The sequence below is a fragment of the Procambarus clarkii genome, chromosome 58 (genome assembly GCF_040958095.1).
Source record: "Procambarus clarkii isolate CNS0578487 chromosome 58, FALCON_Pclarkii_2.0, whole genome shotgun sequence".
Classification (NCBI taxonomy): domain Eukaryota; kingdom Metazoa; phylum Arthropoda; class Malacostraca; order Decapoda; family Cambaridae; genus Procambarus; species Procambarus clarkii.
This window is the reverse complement of record NC_091207.1, coordinates 29,017,832-29,034,053: the sequence shown is the minus strand read 5'-3', so window position 1 is coordinate 29,034,053 and position 16,222 is coordinate 29,017,832. Positions and strand designations below refer to the sequence as shown.

General features: G+C 39.9%; 1 protein-coding gene across 1 annotated transcript; it reads left to right on the top strand.

Annotated features, from left to right (window-relative positions):
- The first annotated feature begins 6,306 nt into the window (after nucleotides 1-6,306).
- LOC138353607 (tigger transposable element-derived protein 7-like) lies at nucleotides 6,307-7,950 on the top strand. The gene has a single exon (XM_069306805.1). It carries the CDS (start codon nucleotides 6,307-6,309, stop codon nucleotides 7,948-7,950), a length of 1,644 nt encoding a protein of 547 aa, XP_069162906.1.
- Nucleotides 7,951-16,222: the final 8,272 nt, after the last annotated feature.

Here is a 16,222-nt window from a genome sequence, read left to right as displayed (position 1 = left end):
TATAAAATATATAAAGAAACGGTGCAACTGTACTGGTATCTGCAGTACAAATTTATGTCCCTATTTAAAAAAAAAAAATAAACTGAACCAATCACTGCCACTCCTCACACCAATGCAACAATAAGGAGAGTGATAACAGTGCTTCACATTCGACAATGTTAAATTATTTAACAAATGACGAGATAATGAACATTGGAACAAATGTACAGCTCTCTGACCTTCATATAAAATCTGCATGTGACCTCATCAAACAAAGTGTGCCAAGCCTAGAAGGCCTTCATGACCCAGCGTGGTAGCGGGACCTCTCCTGGCCAGTTACAATTGGTGAATTTATTCAAATTATCCAAGTTGATGGTTGTCACTGGGCCACCGTTTCCAACATTGGAGTAACTGGACAAATTAACATATACGACACCAGGCATAAATTACCATCCAAATCTACTGAAGTTATCTTGTATGCTCTTGCTAATTGCCAGGATGATAAGCTGATATGCAATATAATGAATGTCAGCAGACACAAGGACTCAAGTATGAGTGGGGTATATGCTGTGGCGTTTGCTGCATCACTTGCAAGTGGTGTAGATCCGGTGAACCTCGTATGATATGCAGAATGAGACAACATCTTCAAGAGAACTTTAAAGGAAAGTGTCTCATCTCATTCCCTGCAGCTCAGACACTGAGAAGAAAACGAATCATCCGGTCATGCTCGATGGAAGTGTACTGCATTTGCAGAAAGCTAAATGATTTGAAGCTGATGGTATGCTGTGAACGTTGCAATATTTGGCACCATGGATCATGTGTAGGTGTTACAGAATGTAATGATGATTCGTGGATTTGTTTCTTGTGCGCTAGCAAGTTGTAAATTATAATTTAAAATACTTAATTAATACATTATTATTATTATTATTATTATTATTATTATTATTATTATTATTATTATAACCTTACCAAATGCTTTGCTGAATCAAATAATGTTATTACTTTCAATGTGTTACAATAGCATAATTAAGTGCTGCAACTATCAGGTCTTTTATATAGTCAGTATTTGTTATATTCTGTATTCTTTTAATGTTATTTAAATTTCAAATAGAAATAGTTTTTAAAGTATGTATCTTAATAAATTTGAACCTTATATTATTTAACATCAACAAATTAGATTTCGAATATTAAAACCAATTTCAACCAATTAAAGGATTTATCCTTTAATGTTAAAAATTGTTCAAACTGAAATAAATATATAACACTGTACGGTACAGTTGTGTTTAATTATGTTTTGCGATTCCTTTGGAAAAGGTATTTGTGCACCAAGTACTACTAGGTCATTATGAGATATGCTGAATGTTGTCAATATACCATCTGAATACGCCTCACTTTGCGTTAATCATTGAACGTCCTAATGATTAAGGTCCCCAAAAGGACTTAATCAGACCTCAGTGGATATTTTTACTCCCCCTCTCTCTCTCTCTCAGAGCATCCCTTTATGTGTTGTATGTGGGTGCTGAAGTTCAGTCTCTTGTCTATGTACCCAAGCAAACTACTGTGGAAATGTGCAGGACAAACATATCAATTGTGACACTAGCTCTCCACATATAGCATTTGCTTAATTTAGAAACTGTACTTGTGGTCGATCTCGAACACATGTTGTTGATGTGACGATGTGTTATGAATTTTGTGGCTAGCTCCTCAAGATTGTAACTTGCTTAGATAAATAAATTGTGTGTTCAGTCCCTGAACCCATTATGTGATAAATTAACTAAACTAAAAACTATAGTATGGCGACGAAACCTGAACTGCATAATGTAAATAGGGATTAACCAGAAAAAGATATAGGTGAAGAATAACACCAGGTAACTGTAAAGCTGCCGCCCAGTTGGGTGGGTGTGGAGCACATGACTGTAAAGCTGCCGCCCAGTTGGGTGGGTGTGGAGCTAGACTAGTAACTGTGCGACTCCTCATAGATGTAAAGTGCCTTGTATAGTGACTGTTGTGAGCCTCTTGTTGAATCACTTGTGACACAAAAAATTACTGATGTGTGTATTTGTGTGGGTGATTAAATATGTATGTGTATTTATATATGTATACGTATGTATATGTACATGTATGCATAAGTATGTGTATATTAATAATTTTGTAACTAGCGTCAAAAGATTGTTATTTGCTTAGCTAAACGAACTAGAGGGTTCAGTTCCTGAACCGATTATGTGCCTCTGTAATCCTTTACACCACCGCCCACAGGATGGGTATTATGGGGTGCATAATAAAGAAAGAAAATGAATGGACCGAACCCCACAATTCATTTAGCTAAGCAAGATACAATCTTAATGAGCTAGTTACAAAATTCACTATAAGTCGTCAAATCATAAATGGGTTCGAGATCGACCACAAGTAGTGCATTATATAATTTATCAGTATTGTGCAGCCAGTGATCCCCGCCTGGCTGGATACTGATACCTAGGTAATTTTCATGTGTCCGGACACCGGCGATAAGGTGGTATTATTTATTTAACTTAAGAGATATATATTTTTAAATGTTGTCACATTAACGACTACTGTACATCTTCCTTTCTTCTGACATATAGATTTTTAAGATTAATTAAAATATATGGAAACTAATTATACAATTTATTGGCTGGTGTGCAGGGCTTCACACTCTCAGAGCAAGCCATCAAGTAACTATCAAAACGCATATATCTTCGTTTTCACTTCAGTTATATTTATGACAAAGGATTTTAAATGTATCCTATATTTCTACCTTTCTGATGACATAAATACTTTCGTTAATTACAATATCTAGATCAAACTAATATTGATTTTCAAAAGGTTGTATATTTTCCATAAATGTGTAAGTTTGTTACAAATGGAGAGCCAAGAAACCTTCTTTAAAATATGAATATCTTTCCTCACCTAATAAGACCTAATCTCTGAATAAAACGGAAAACAAAAACTTGATTGTAACCTATCCACCCCTGCCCATTGGATGGGGGAGAGGGGGTTATGTGTAGGATAAACATATCAATTGTGACACTAGCCCTCCATATAAATCAGTTGCTTAAATTATAAACTGTACTTGTGGTCGGTCTCGAGCCCATTGTTGATGTGACAATGTGTATTGACTTTTGTAACTAGCTTATCAAGATTATAACTTGCTTGGCTATATGAATTGTGGGGCTCATTCCCTGAGCCCATTATGTGCCTCTGTAACACTCCACTATCGTCCATAGGATGGGTATGGAGTGCATAATAAATGAACTAAACTAAGCTCTGCCTTTTTGATAACATATACAATTATTAGCTTTATTTGTGAATCTCAATTAATTAAACAATATATCACAGAGCCTGTAGGGTTTGGTGAGATGAGCGAAGAGACATGGGAGATTTTACATAAGTACAGTACATGGTAGTTTAAGTAGCGAACGCATGTCAACGAATAACGAGTATATATAACAAAACCATTGTCCTATGAAGTCGATTTAACTTCCAAACATATATTTTTTAATTAATGTTAAATGTTTTCTGGCTAGTTATGTTAGATTTTATTAAAAATACGTATTCTACTTGTTAACATTATAATTTAAATTTGTGATAATTTGAGCAGAGAAGTGCGACAACTGGATATGCCAACAAACACTTTCCAAACAACGATATATCTTGGATAAGTCGCTCCACAACATTGCTGCTTGGACCATCGACTTCCTTTGATGCTACTTATTTCATAATGAAATTATATTAGTTTGGAGTAAATATATGTTTTCTCATGTTCTGCATTCAGCACCCACATTATAGTGAGTAAATATACCATATTACTTCATTACTTAAATAATGCTAGGAGGGTTTGAGTAGCTTTGGGTATTTAGTGCACAGAATCTCCAATAGATGGGGCGAGAGTCGCCCCATCTCTCTCACCCCAGAGAGAGTCGAAACTTAATTTAAAATTGATATATCTTTGTTCTCGAACATGATATATTTCATTTGGTGCAATTATAATAATGTTCATATATCGGTCTTTCTGGAGGCATATAAGATTTTAGGCTTTATTAGCTTATCTCTGTTAATTATACAATATATCGGCAAGTGCGTAGGCGTCTGCACTCCATGCCCGACAAGCTACTGAGCGCTACTATAAAAACATATGTATCTTCACTTGAGCTATAAATATGTCTATTGTAATGTATTTAAAATGAAGCTCTTATTTCTATCTTGCTTAAGACTTATAAAACATTTGTGTTTATTAACGAATTTACGTGAAATAAACATTGATCTGAGAGAGAGTTGCTCTGTCGTTCAGTCTGTATGGGGTGGGAGCTCCGTAATTTTTAAAATACAATAATCTTCATTAGAAATTTAAATATGTCTATAGTAAAGTGTTTAAAGTGAAGCTTATATGTCTGTCTTTCTTGAGACATATAAAACATATATGTTTACTAACGAATTCACGTGAAATAAACATTGTTCTGAGAGAGAGTTGCTCGGTCGATCGATCTGTCCGGGGTCGGAGCTCGGCTATTATAAAAGTACACGTATCTTCGGTTTAAATTTAAATATGCCCATGGTAAGGTATTTAGAATGAAGCTTATATTTCTATCTTTCTTGTGACATATAAAACTTTTACGTTTATTAAGGAATCTGCGTGAAATAGGCATGGTTCTGAGATGAATGCTGCGGTTTTCGAGCTCGACGCGCGGCAATGGACGCCATATACACATCCAGTGGGTGTTATTGGACCCCATACCCATTTTATGGGTGGTTGGAGCCCCATACCCATTCTATGGGTGGTTGGAGCCCCATACCCATCCTGTGGGTTGTAGTGGACGCCATACTCATCCTGTGGGTGGTATTGGACCCCATACCCTTCCTGTGGGTGGATGTGATCCCCATACTCATCCTCTGGGTGGATGTGACCCTCATACCCATCCTGTGGGTGGTATTGCACCCCTTACTCACCTAACAGGTGGTAGTGGACAATATACCGATCCTGTAGTTGGTATAGTAGACATAATACCATCCTGTTTAGACTAGTTTACCCCATAGACATTCCAATGAACCATCGTTTTCTGTTAGCGTTCCTACAAAACATCCTTAAGATTAAAACTAAACACTACCTAATAAATTCCCTGTAATCTACCTCACTCCTCTATTGTCAACCCATGTCTGTTATTTTCTTTTCTTTTTTTTTTTAATCAACACTGTTTGTCAACCTATTGTATTTGTGCTGCTTTTTCAGTCATGTTCCCCCTTTTTTTATCTTTATTTGTATTTGTTCTCAACACTTTTTATTCTTTATGCTCAATCAGTATTAAGTTCTAGATATTAATGTTTTTCTTGCCCGAAACGCATTGCGTAATAGTGGCTTTAGGCATTGTATGTACATGGACATAACACCACCAAAAAGCAAGAAACTTTCATTTAGGCTACACAGTGAATCAGCTTTAGACAATCTTACAGAGGCACTTCACAATATTAACTGGGATTCTGAATTCAATAATACCCATGATATAAATTCATTAGCTAACCTCTTCCTCTCCAAAACTCTAAGCCTCTACAGTATCCACTCAATTTAACGGCCTCTTTTATACCGATCTGCCGGTATTAACGACCGGTTTGGGAGCCCAGTATCTAGAGCCTGCTATACCGGTCTGCGGTCGATATTACCGACAGTCAGTATTGGGTTTGTTGTGGCATCAGCGTCCCCTCACATGGCGACCAGGCCGCCACCGACCTGGATCGTCCAGAGTCATATATTACATCTTAATTTTCTTTTAAAATAATTCACTTTAATGAAGAAAATTGTAAATTATTATTAATAAAATATTTTGAAACAGTTTTTATTAAGCAAAAGTCTTTGTTTTCTTATTAAATACCTTTTATAGTATGTATAGGCACTAGGTATTTTTTTTCCCAAGGACCTAGTATGTACTCCGCCGGGCCATGTGTTCCCATTGTTTACTGTGAACTCGCGCGGCTAGCTTCAATTGTGAAGGATATTACTGTACTGTAATTGTGATCTTTTTAATTTACAAAATGCCAAAAGTTACCCAAAGGAAGCGCCTGACGGTTGCACAGAAGCTGGAGTTAATTAAGAAACTTGATAAAGGATATTCTCATGCACGAGCAGCAGCAGAGTTTAACATCGGGAAAAGTACAGTAAGTGACATCAAGAAACAGAAGGATACTCTATTAAAATATGTGAGCACAACAGAGTGTGCTACTTCTGGTGCTGCATGTTCGAGAAAAACAGTAAAGTCTGGTCAGTATCCACAATTGGATGCTGCAGTGTATAAGTGGTTTATTCAGCACCGCACAATTGGCATGGCAATAAGATTTGAAGAGCTTAAAGTTGCAGCAAGTAAACTTGCCATTCAATTAGGTATAAAAGATTTCAGTGCAAGTGATGGGTGGGTTGGAAGATTTAAGGCTCGGCATAACATTTCAAACACCAAAAAAATTTCTGGTGAGGCGTCAAGTGCTGATCCCACTAATGTTGATTCATTCAAGGCTAAATTAAACGAGTACATTGTCAGTAATAATTTAAGCAAATATCAAGTATATAATGCTGACGAGACTGGGTTTATGTGGCAAGCTGTACCAAGTACATCCTTAACCAGTAGGATGCAGGAAAATATTCCTGGACGAAAGATAAGCAAGGAACGGCTCTCAGTCTTGCTCTGTGCTAATGCTGATGCCTCTCACAGGACAAAATGTGCCGTGGTAGGCAAGTCTAAAAATCCTCGAGCCTTAAAAAATATAATGCAGGCATTACCTGTAATATATTACAATTCTAAGAAATCATGGTTTAATCAAATAATATTTACGGACTGGTTTGAAAACCACTTTTGCAAAGAAGTCAGAGAATTCCAGATCAACAAATGTGGAATAAAGGCCAGTGAGGTTAAGGCATTGTTGCTGCTAGATAATGCCCCTGCTCATCCCATTAGCAAGTTAATTTCAAGGGATGGCAGAATAAAATGCATGGCACTTCCACCAAACACAACATCCTTGATCCAGCCCATGGACCAAGGTGTTATCCTTGCTGCTAAACGTATGTACCAAACAGCAATGCTTGAAGATGTTTTAGTTGTTTTACCTAGCGAGGAAGATGAATTGACAGGAAAGGATACAAGGGCTCAAAGAACACTAGAAAATCTAAAAAAGTACACAATCAGGGAAGCAATATTCCACTGGGCTAGGCTTTGGAATAAAGTGAAAGAAACCACACTAACAAATTCATGGAAGAAACTGTTAACAGAGAGGCCTAGATGTGAAGCAGCAGTATCTGATAGTGAATTCGAAGGTTTTGAAAATGAAGCCAATGATTTTGAAGGGTTTGAAGAAACGATCCGAACAATGTTGCTCCAAGCTGGTCAGGGTGTACAAGTGAATGATATCAATGAATGGTTAGAAAATGATTACGATCCTGGTTATGAATTGTTAACTGAAGAACAGATTGTGCAAAGTGTTCTCGGAAATGACTCTGATGACTCTGATGATGACTCGGACGATGTTGGTGAGGCTCTGCCTAGAGGTGTCGGATATCAGAAAAGATTGGAACAAGTTGAGGAACTCATTGAATATTCAATAAAAAGTAAACATGAGGTTATTGGAAATTTTTATGTACACCTTACAGCCTTAAAGCAATGTCTCAAAACGTTAGCCAGAGAAAATCAGATTCAGACAAAAATAGATAAATTCATGATTTCAACGGTTCGTGAAAAATCTTCGTCGACAAGCGATGCTGCACCCGTCGATGCTGAATTACCATCGACAAGTCATGGAGCATCCGCCAGCAATGAATGCTCTACAAGCCATGCTGCACCCGCCGATGCTGAATTCCCATCGACAAGTCGTGGAACATCCGCCAGCAACGAATGCTCTACAAGCCATGTTGCACCCGCCGATGCTGAATTCCCACCAAGTCGTGACAAGTCATCCACTAACGATATAAAATATGATTGAAAGGCATATAAATTAGTGTAAAAAGTGTTGATAGAGTACAGTATTGTAAGTGTTAATGATTAATTAAGCCTAGACAAAAAGATACTGTACAGTGTAAATATACAGTAGAAATAATTGTCAATAGTGAAGTAGAATTAGAACTCATGTGAATTAGTAGTAAGGCTAGCTGTTGTGTGAAGTGAGTGCCTGAAAATAATTGTACATATAAAACAAGCGCTGCAGAGGATGACGTAATCAAAACAGCTTCGTAATCTTCAGCTTCATTAAAAGTAAGTCAATTTACCAATTTTATTATAGTATTACAAGATATTAATTGTTTTTTTTCAACAAAAGCTACATATTAGTCTCTGCAAATGTATATTCTATCGTCAGCAGAGAAAAGGTGAGCTCAAAATATTTGGTCTTGGCTAGCTCTCAGTGACAAGGCTCGATCGCCATTGTTATGGCATGGCCGCCACAGCCTGTGTCGTAACATTAAAAATACATTACAGTACCTGCACTGTTCAGGGTAAATCAAAACACATCTCTAAAATTTTATTAAGACAATATTAACTCACTGATTGATACATGAAATATTTTTCAATACAAAGGAATGAATCAATTTTTTCCCACCCATCTGGACTTGATCAGAGCGTGTTCACACATCATCCATGCAGCAGCCAGCAACTGGCTTAATCGTCGGCCGTGCACTAAATTGGAATGCAATTACACAATGAACTTTATTTAATTTTAGTTATACAGTATAAAATATATCCTACCTGAATGTTACTTGAAAAATTACCCGACCCGACTTAACGTCGGAAATAACGGAGCTCCGTAAATAACGACTTGGGCTCAGCCCCATATAGGCTGTTAAATTGAGTGGATACTGTACAACCTTCATTGTCCCCTTCTTACAAAGCAAGTAACTGACAAAAGATTAAACAATCCATGGCTCACAAGTGGCATTCTCAACTCAATCAACAAGAAACATGAATATGAAAAGAAAGTTAGGATTGGCCTAGTTTCAAAGGAAGTAGCTAAAAGGTACTCATCAATGCTTACCAGTATCATAAGAAAGGCAAAACTTGCATATTATGTGAATAGATTCAATGAAGCAAAAGGCAACATGAAAAACACTTGGAAAACTATCTCTAGTATCCTAGGAACTAAACAACACTCACATAACCAAATAAAACTCTACAAGGATGGGGACATACCGTCAACTGATTTAGAAATGGCAAATGAATTTAATAGTTTCTTTTCATCGGTTGGTGCTAATCTTGCCAGTAAAATCCCACAGACTCAGACACATATCTCTCAGGCAGCTATCCAAACTCTCTTCTCCTTTCACCAATCAGCCCGGCAGATGTTGTGTCCATCATACACTCTCTAAAAACCAAGGCAGGGAACACCAGTGAAATTCCATCCATTGTGTACAAGAGAGCCTCCCATGCCCTTGCCCCACCCATAGCACTACTGTTCAACAAATCTATAGTGTCACACCTTCCCTGATATCCTCAAAAAAGCAAGAGTAACGCCAGTCCATAAAGGAGGCAATCCGGCGGACATAAACAATTATAGACCAATATCAAATCTACCCATTCTATCAAAAATATTTGAAAAAATTATTTACAAACAGCTCTATTCCTACCTCGTAAAATTCGACATACTCAGCCCCTGCCAGTTTGGCTTCCGGTCCCAAAAGAGTACCAATGATGCAATCATTAGTCTCCTTGACATTATCTACTCAGCCCTTGACAAAAATGAGTTTCCGATTGGACTCTTCATTGACCTAAGAAAAGCCTTTGATACTGTTAATCACAACTACCTCTTACTTAAACTCCAGCATTATGGAATCCGAGGCCTTGCCCTTGACTACATCCGATCCTATCTTAGTGACAGACACCAATATGTAACCATCAATGATACAACTTCTTCCACTCTACCAATTACCGTTGGAGTGCCACAGGGCAGCATCTTAGGACCTCTTCTATTTCTTATATATATAAACGATCTGCCTAATGTCTCTAATATTCTCAAACCTATATTGTTTGCTGACGATACTACCCTTATCTACTCAAACCTCAACCCACATACACTAAATAATGTTGTGAATAATGAATTAAAAAAAGTCCACTTATGGATGTCAACGAACAAACTAACATTAAACATCGAAAAGACTTACTACATCTTATTTGGAAGCAAATCATCAAATGCAATTCAGCTACAGATAGACAACATTAACATCAGTAATAAAAATGATGGCAAGTTTCTTGGCCTATTCCTAGACAAGAGACTCAACTTCAGCACCCACATTCAACACATAACTAAGAAAGTCTCTAAGACAGTTGGTATACTCTCCAAAATCAGATATTATGTTCCTAACTCTGCTCTCCTCTCACTATATTATGCACTAATCTACCCCTATCTTAATTATGGTATCTGTGCATGGGGGTCTACCACTGCAAACCACCTTAAGCCCATCATCACACAGCAAAAATCTGCTATCAGAATAATAACTAACTCTGCTTTCAGACAACACTCAACTCCCTTGTTTAAATCTCTAAACTTGCTAAATATTAACTCCCTCCACACATTCTCTTGTGTCAACTACATTTACAAAACCCTGTTCTTAAATGCAAACCATGCTCTGAAACTCTCCCTGGACAGATGTAATAGGACCCATTATCACCACACCAGAAATAAATATCTCTTTGATATCCCCAGGGTCAAACTTAATCTGTGTAAACACTCTATGCAAATTAAGGGACCTAGTCTATGGAACTCACTCCCTAGTGAATTGAAAAACTGTAAAACTTTTGCCTTATTTAAAAGCAAAACCAAAAAGTACCTAACTTCATCTATTTAGTTTCCTACACTGAGCTTTAAATTTGCTCTGTACCTAGTGGTACCCAATCTCCTAATTTTTATGTAATATCAAACAACCTTATCATTGTGTTCATTGCTGTCTTCTTTTATGTGCTAGCCATATGCTGTATTGTGACTACCAATTTTTATCAACTACCATTCAAGCTGTCATTGCAATCAATCTTATATTGTTTCTGCTGTATTGTGCCTACCAATTTGTTGTCAACTACCACTTTAAGCTGTCATTGCAATCAATCATAGCTACCTATGTGCTTTAATATACTGTACCTATAATTTTCTCTCATCTTTTTTTTTCATTCCATGTAATCTGTTATCATTTTTTTGTCTATAAATTTTGCAAGTATTTACCTCCTTAAAATTTTCTTAGATTAAGGACCTGCCCGAAACGCTGCGCGTGCTAGTGGCTTTACAAGACTGTAATTACCATAATTGTATCCTCACATTCCTTATGTACATTCTTGTATATGCATAAATAAATAAATAAATAAATGTACTAGCTCTATCTATATATCAATCCATTAATGTAACATCACTTGTATGTATATACCTTACCTGAATAAACATCTGAATCTGAATCTGAATTTATTAGTTACATGCACTAATGTTAATTAACTGCATTTTATGGCTGTTACATTAGAGTTTTTGTATATGATGTGGGAATTTTCCACACCAAAGCTTCCTCTTTTGGATTCCTCACCAACACTCCTCCTGATGGCTTCCTGATTAACACTCCCCCAGTTAGTTTCTTTACCAACATTCCCCCTGTTGGCTTCCTTTCTAACACTTCCTCTGTTAGCTTCCTCACTAACACTCCTCTTGATGGCTTCCTCACTATCACTCCCCTTGTTAGCTTCCATATCAACACTGTTGGCTTCCTTACCAACACTCCCCCTGTTGGCTTCCTTACTAATACTACATTTTTTGCTTCCTTTCTAACATTCCACTGGTTGGCTTTCTTATCAACACTTTTGGATGTTGGCTTCCATACCTACAATCTCCCTTGCTCCCTTGCTTTCAACACTCCCCTTGTTGGCTTCCTCATCAACATCCCATCCCCCACTTGTTGGCTTGCACACCAACACTTCCCCTGTTGGCTTCGTTACTAACACTTCCTTTTTTGGATTCACTACCAACACTCTCCCTGATGGCTTCCTTCCTTACACTCCCTTGTTGCTTCCTTACCAACACTCGCAATTGTTGTCTTCCGTACGATTACTCTCCCTGTTGGCTTCTTTACCCACACTCTCCCTCGTAGGTAACACCTATATAGATTATATTCTCTTATCCAGATCTAATTGTCCACTAATTCACCCTCTGGGATTCTGTTGATAGCTGGTCTTATATAAATTCTAATTGATATGATGCAAATGCATATACCCATATCCTTTCCAAGTGCTGTTTATTAGTACTGGCTTAGTGCTTTCTTCTGATAATTATATTACATTTCATATCCCCCTGATAATTAACTTACATTTCCTACTAATTATATCTGAGGTTATAGTTTGGCCTACGCTCCCATACATTAACAATGAGCTAGAGGAGGTAATTCTCCTCACACGGGATACATATACGCCTATAGGAGTAAACTGCTTCTCGGTGTGTATACACTGAGTTTACTTTGCTCGAGGACTATGTTCAAGACAAAAGTATACTTGCTGGTTGGTCAGTAGACTATTGTGGTGGTCTTAATAACACTACAGAGGTTTGTTACGGACCCGAGCCCAGCGTCGTAGCACGGAGCTGTGACGACCACGCCATCTGTGAGTCAGCTCCCGAAACCCCCTCCAAATGGACGATGCCATCTAGTGAGGACGGGATATACCGGCCACAGGGGCTGGATTCCCGTCTTAGTCAGCTCATAACATAGCCGCTGCTTACCTCTGCTGAGGTGGCGCTTAGACAGCAACGCCATCTATGGAGTGGATAGGTGGACGTTTGTGTCTAAGCCTGTGAGGTGCCCTAGAGTGTCCCCAACATTAATGTGTCTGATTACAGAGTCGACCTGGGACTGCTGGATTGGACGATGAGGCAGTCTACCCAAGGCAGCCATAGTCTCTCCACGTGTTTGCTGCAGAAGCTGTGAGTCACCCCCGGACGAACACTGTTGAGTGCGTTAGCCTGCCTGTGACGTGGCAGTACCAGGAATCGTCTTATCTGGCGGCTGGCTGGTGGGAGAGACTGGCCACTGTGGTGCATAGAGAGGAGAGTGATCTGCGGAATCACGCAAGGCTCCTGCCTAGGGCTCGCAACCCTAGTATCGATTGTGGAGTGGCCTACTTAGCGGAGCTGATCGGAACCTGCCAGCTACAGGCTGGATTTGTAGTTGAAGGCCTCCACGACGGTGCACCCAGTGGGACTGTGATTTGGCTGGCCTGTGGCCGGGGTAGATTCGCCGAAAGAATCAGAGGATTCATCGTGGGCCACGATGAAGAGAACCAGGGCTACTCATCGTGAGCACCATGGAGCATCCCGTGTCTTCGGAGGAAGACGATTCTGTACATTGTGTATTTATACCCCCCGTGTGACAGTTTATATATTTATTTATAGTGGTGGTGATTATATATATATATATATCTGAGCATTTGTATCCCTTCCCCTTTAATTTACTTGCGTTACGGAACACACCCCTTGAAAGCCACTACTAACTTGGGGCCAGATACCCAAACTCTAATAACATCAGAGAAGGATCCAGTTGTGACCCAATAGGGCCGTAACATAATTGGCATCCCCAGCGGGATCCGACCCCTTGTCAAGCATGTTTGACAGGGGTGGTGACGTAGCGCAATCCCCTGTAAATAATTCCCCCTGTGTGTAACTATTAGGATGTTATACATCCTGTGCAGTGCTCGGTGTGATTCAGTGCAATATTGCGTAGCGCGGTGCCCGGTGTAATTACGTGCAACAGTGGCAACTGAAGTGCTCGGTGCGTTAAGTGCTAAAGTGAAAGCGGTGTGTTAAGTGCTAGTGTTCCATCTAAGTGACAATGGCAGAAAAAGCGACCATCGACGATCTGGACGATGTTCAGGCCTTTCTGAACAGGGAGGACTGTCTTGCCAAATTAAAATATCTGGGAAAACAGGAACTCGTATTAGTAAGTGCCTATCTGGAGATAAAGATACGTGCCAGTGATTCCCGTGTGGAGATCTTGTCAAAGGTTCACAAACACTTGAAGGCCGAGGAGAAAAAGGAAAGCGAGGCACATAGTATAAAAGAAGGTGAGAAAATAGCTTCCACTGAAAAGGAAGGTAAGGGCAGTGATGTTGAAAGTGATGAGAGTGAACTGGATATAAGTTTACTTACTGTGAAAATGCGTGAAGTAGAGATCCACCGTGAAATAGAATGGAAAAAGCTAGAAATTGCTAGAGAGAGAGAGAAGATAAAAAATTAGAAATGGAAAGAGAGAGACTGGGAAAAGAATTAGAGATAAGGCGTTTAGAATTAGAACGAGAAGAAAGAAGAGAAGAGCGAGAAAGAGAAGAGAAACGAGAAAGAGAAGAGCGAGAAAGAGAAGAGAAACGAGAAAGAGAAGAGCGAGAGAGAGAAGAAAAAGAAAAAGAGAGACAACATGAGCTAGAAGTATTGCGATTAGGCGGTGGGAGGCAAACAATGTAAACAAGTAGTTTCAATCCGGTAAGGAACATCAAAATGGTCCCGAAGTTCAACGAGAAGGAAGTTTCGAAGTTCTTCGCAGCCTTCGAGAAGGTCGCAGCCTCTTTGGAATGGCCAAAGGAGAATTGGACCATCATGATACAGTCTGTCTTGACTGGGAAGGCCCAAATCGCCTACTCCACGTTGTCCCTTGATGACTCCGGCGATTACGACAAGGTGAAGAAGGTAGTGCTCATGGCTTACCAATTGGTACCTGAGGCTTACAGGCAGAAGTTCAGGAACCTGAAAAAGACCTCGGAGCACACGTTCACCGAATTCGCCACAATCAAGGAACTGCTTTTCCAAGAGTGGTGTGCCTCTCGGAAGGTGGAGACCAAAGAAGACCTCGAGCAGCTCATATTGTTAGAGGACTTCAAAGACTGTCTGTCTGGAGATCTAAAGACATACCTAGAAGAACAGCAGGTGGAGACCTTAAGTGCAGCAGCCACGATGGCCGAAGAATACATCTTGACACATAGGTCTTCCACTAGGTATGTCCCGAAGAATTACCCCCGTCTGTTTGGTAAGCCTCGTCAGGAAGAAGAGAGACCCGTCCCACAAAGCGCTGTGAAGACGCCCACAAGTAGCCCTCGAAGGACCAGTCCTAACAGTCCGAAACACCGGAGTCCGAGGAGGAATATGGTGTGTTGGACTTGTGGGCAAAAAGGGCATGTAGCTGCTATGTGCCGAGGCAGAAGAGGTAGCGGCCCACGTATGGAGGTGATGTTGATGAGCTGTGTGACACCACCAGCAGGAAGCCAGTCTATGACTACTCAGGAAGAACCAAGATTGTTTGCCCCTCACACTTCAAGCGGGTATGTATCGAGTGATCATACTGATAGATCAGTTGTAGTGCTCAGAGATAGTGGAGCAGCCCAGTCCCTGATCGTGAGAAACTCGTTACCCGAGGGAGTGAGTGTGGATGGGAGACAAGAGGTTGTCCTGGTTGGGTTTCCTAGGACGCAGTACGTCGCCCCCTTAGTGCCAGTACATCTAGACTCGCCTTACTTCAGCGGCACATGTGCGTTGGCAGTAGTTGATACCTTGTCTATAGCTGGGATTGACGTGATACTAGCCAACGACTTGGTGACAGATTGGAGCAACAATCATCCCAAGATTGTGGACGAGTCAGCCGGAACAGCAAGGTCCGAGGTAACAGCAGGCATTGGTAATATCCAGGTACAGACGGACCCGGAATTAGTTAACGTGTTTATTCCTTCCTCTCGCCTACAGATTGACAGTATTCTAGCCGAGTCTCCTGATACTTCTCCCAACAAGGAACATGAGGTTAAGGAGGCAGAAGCGACTGAGCGAGAAGAGAGGCCTTGGGTACAAACACCCACGGATACCCTAGAGTCTGGAGTGAAGGCCCCTGAGTACTTGCAGTATGGCAAGGTACAGCGTTCATTGAACCGGCCAGAGATTCCCTAGACGTCGGAGGTATGTGAGGTATGTGTGAAGGTTCTAGTGCCCTCTTCGGTCCAAACCAGGCTAAAGGATATAGCCGGCTATGGACATTACAGGCTCAGGAAGCTTATCCCTCAGTTAACCAAATGTTTCCTAGCGGTATTTTTTGTTCTTATGTGTGTTCTCAGTAAGGACCAGTGGACGACCCGACAGATGATGGCTCCCATGAACATCGTAAAGAGATCCCAGGGATTACAGACGTGCACTGTGAGTGTTGCAGTCGAAGAAGGGACCTGGAAGGTAATGGTAGATACAGGAGGTACGAGAGGTGATATTATGAGTGACT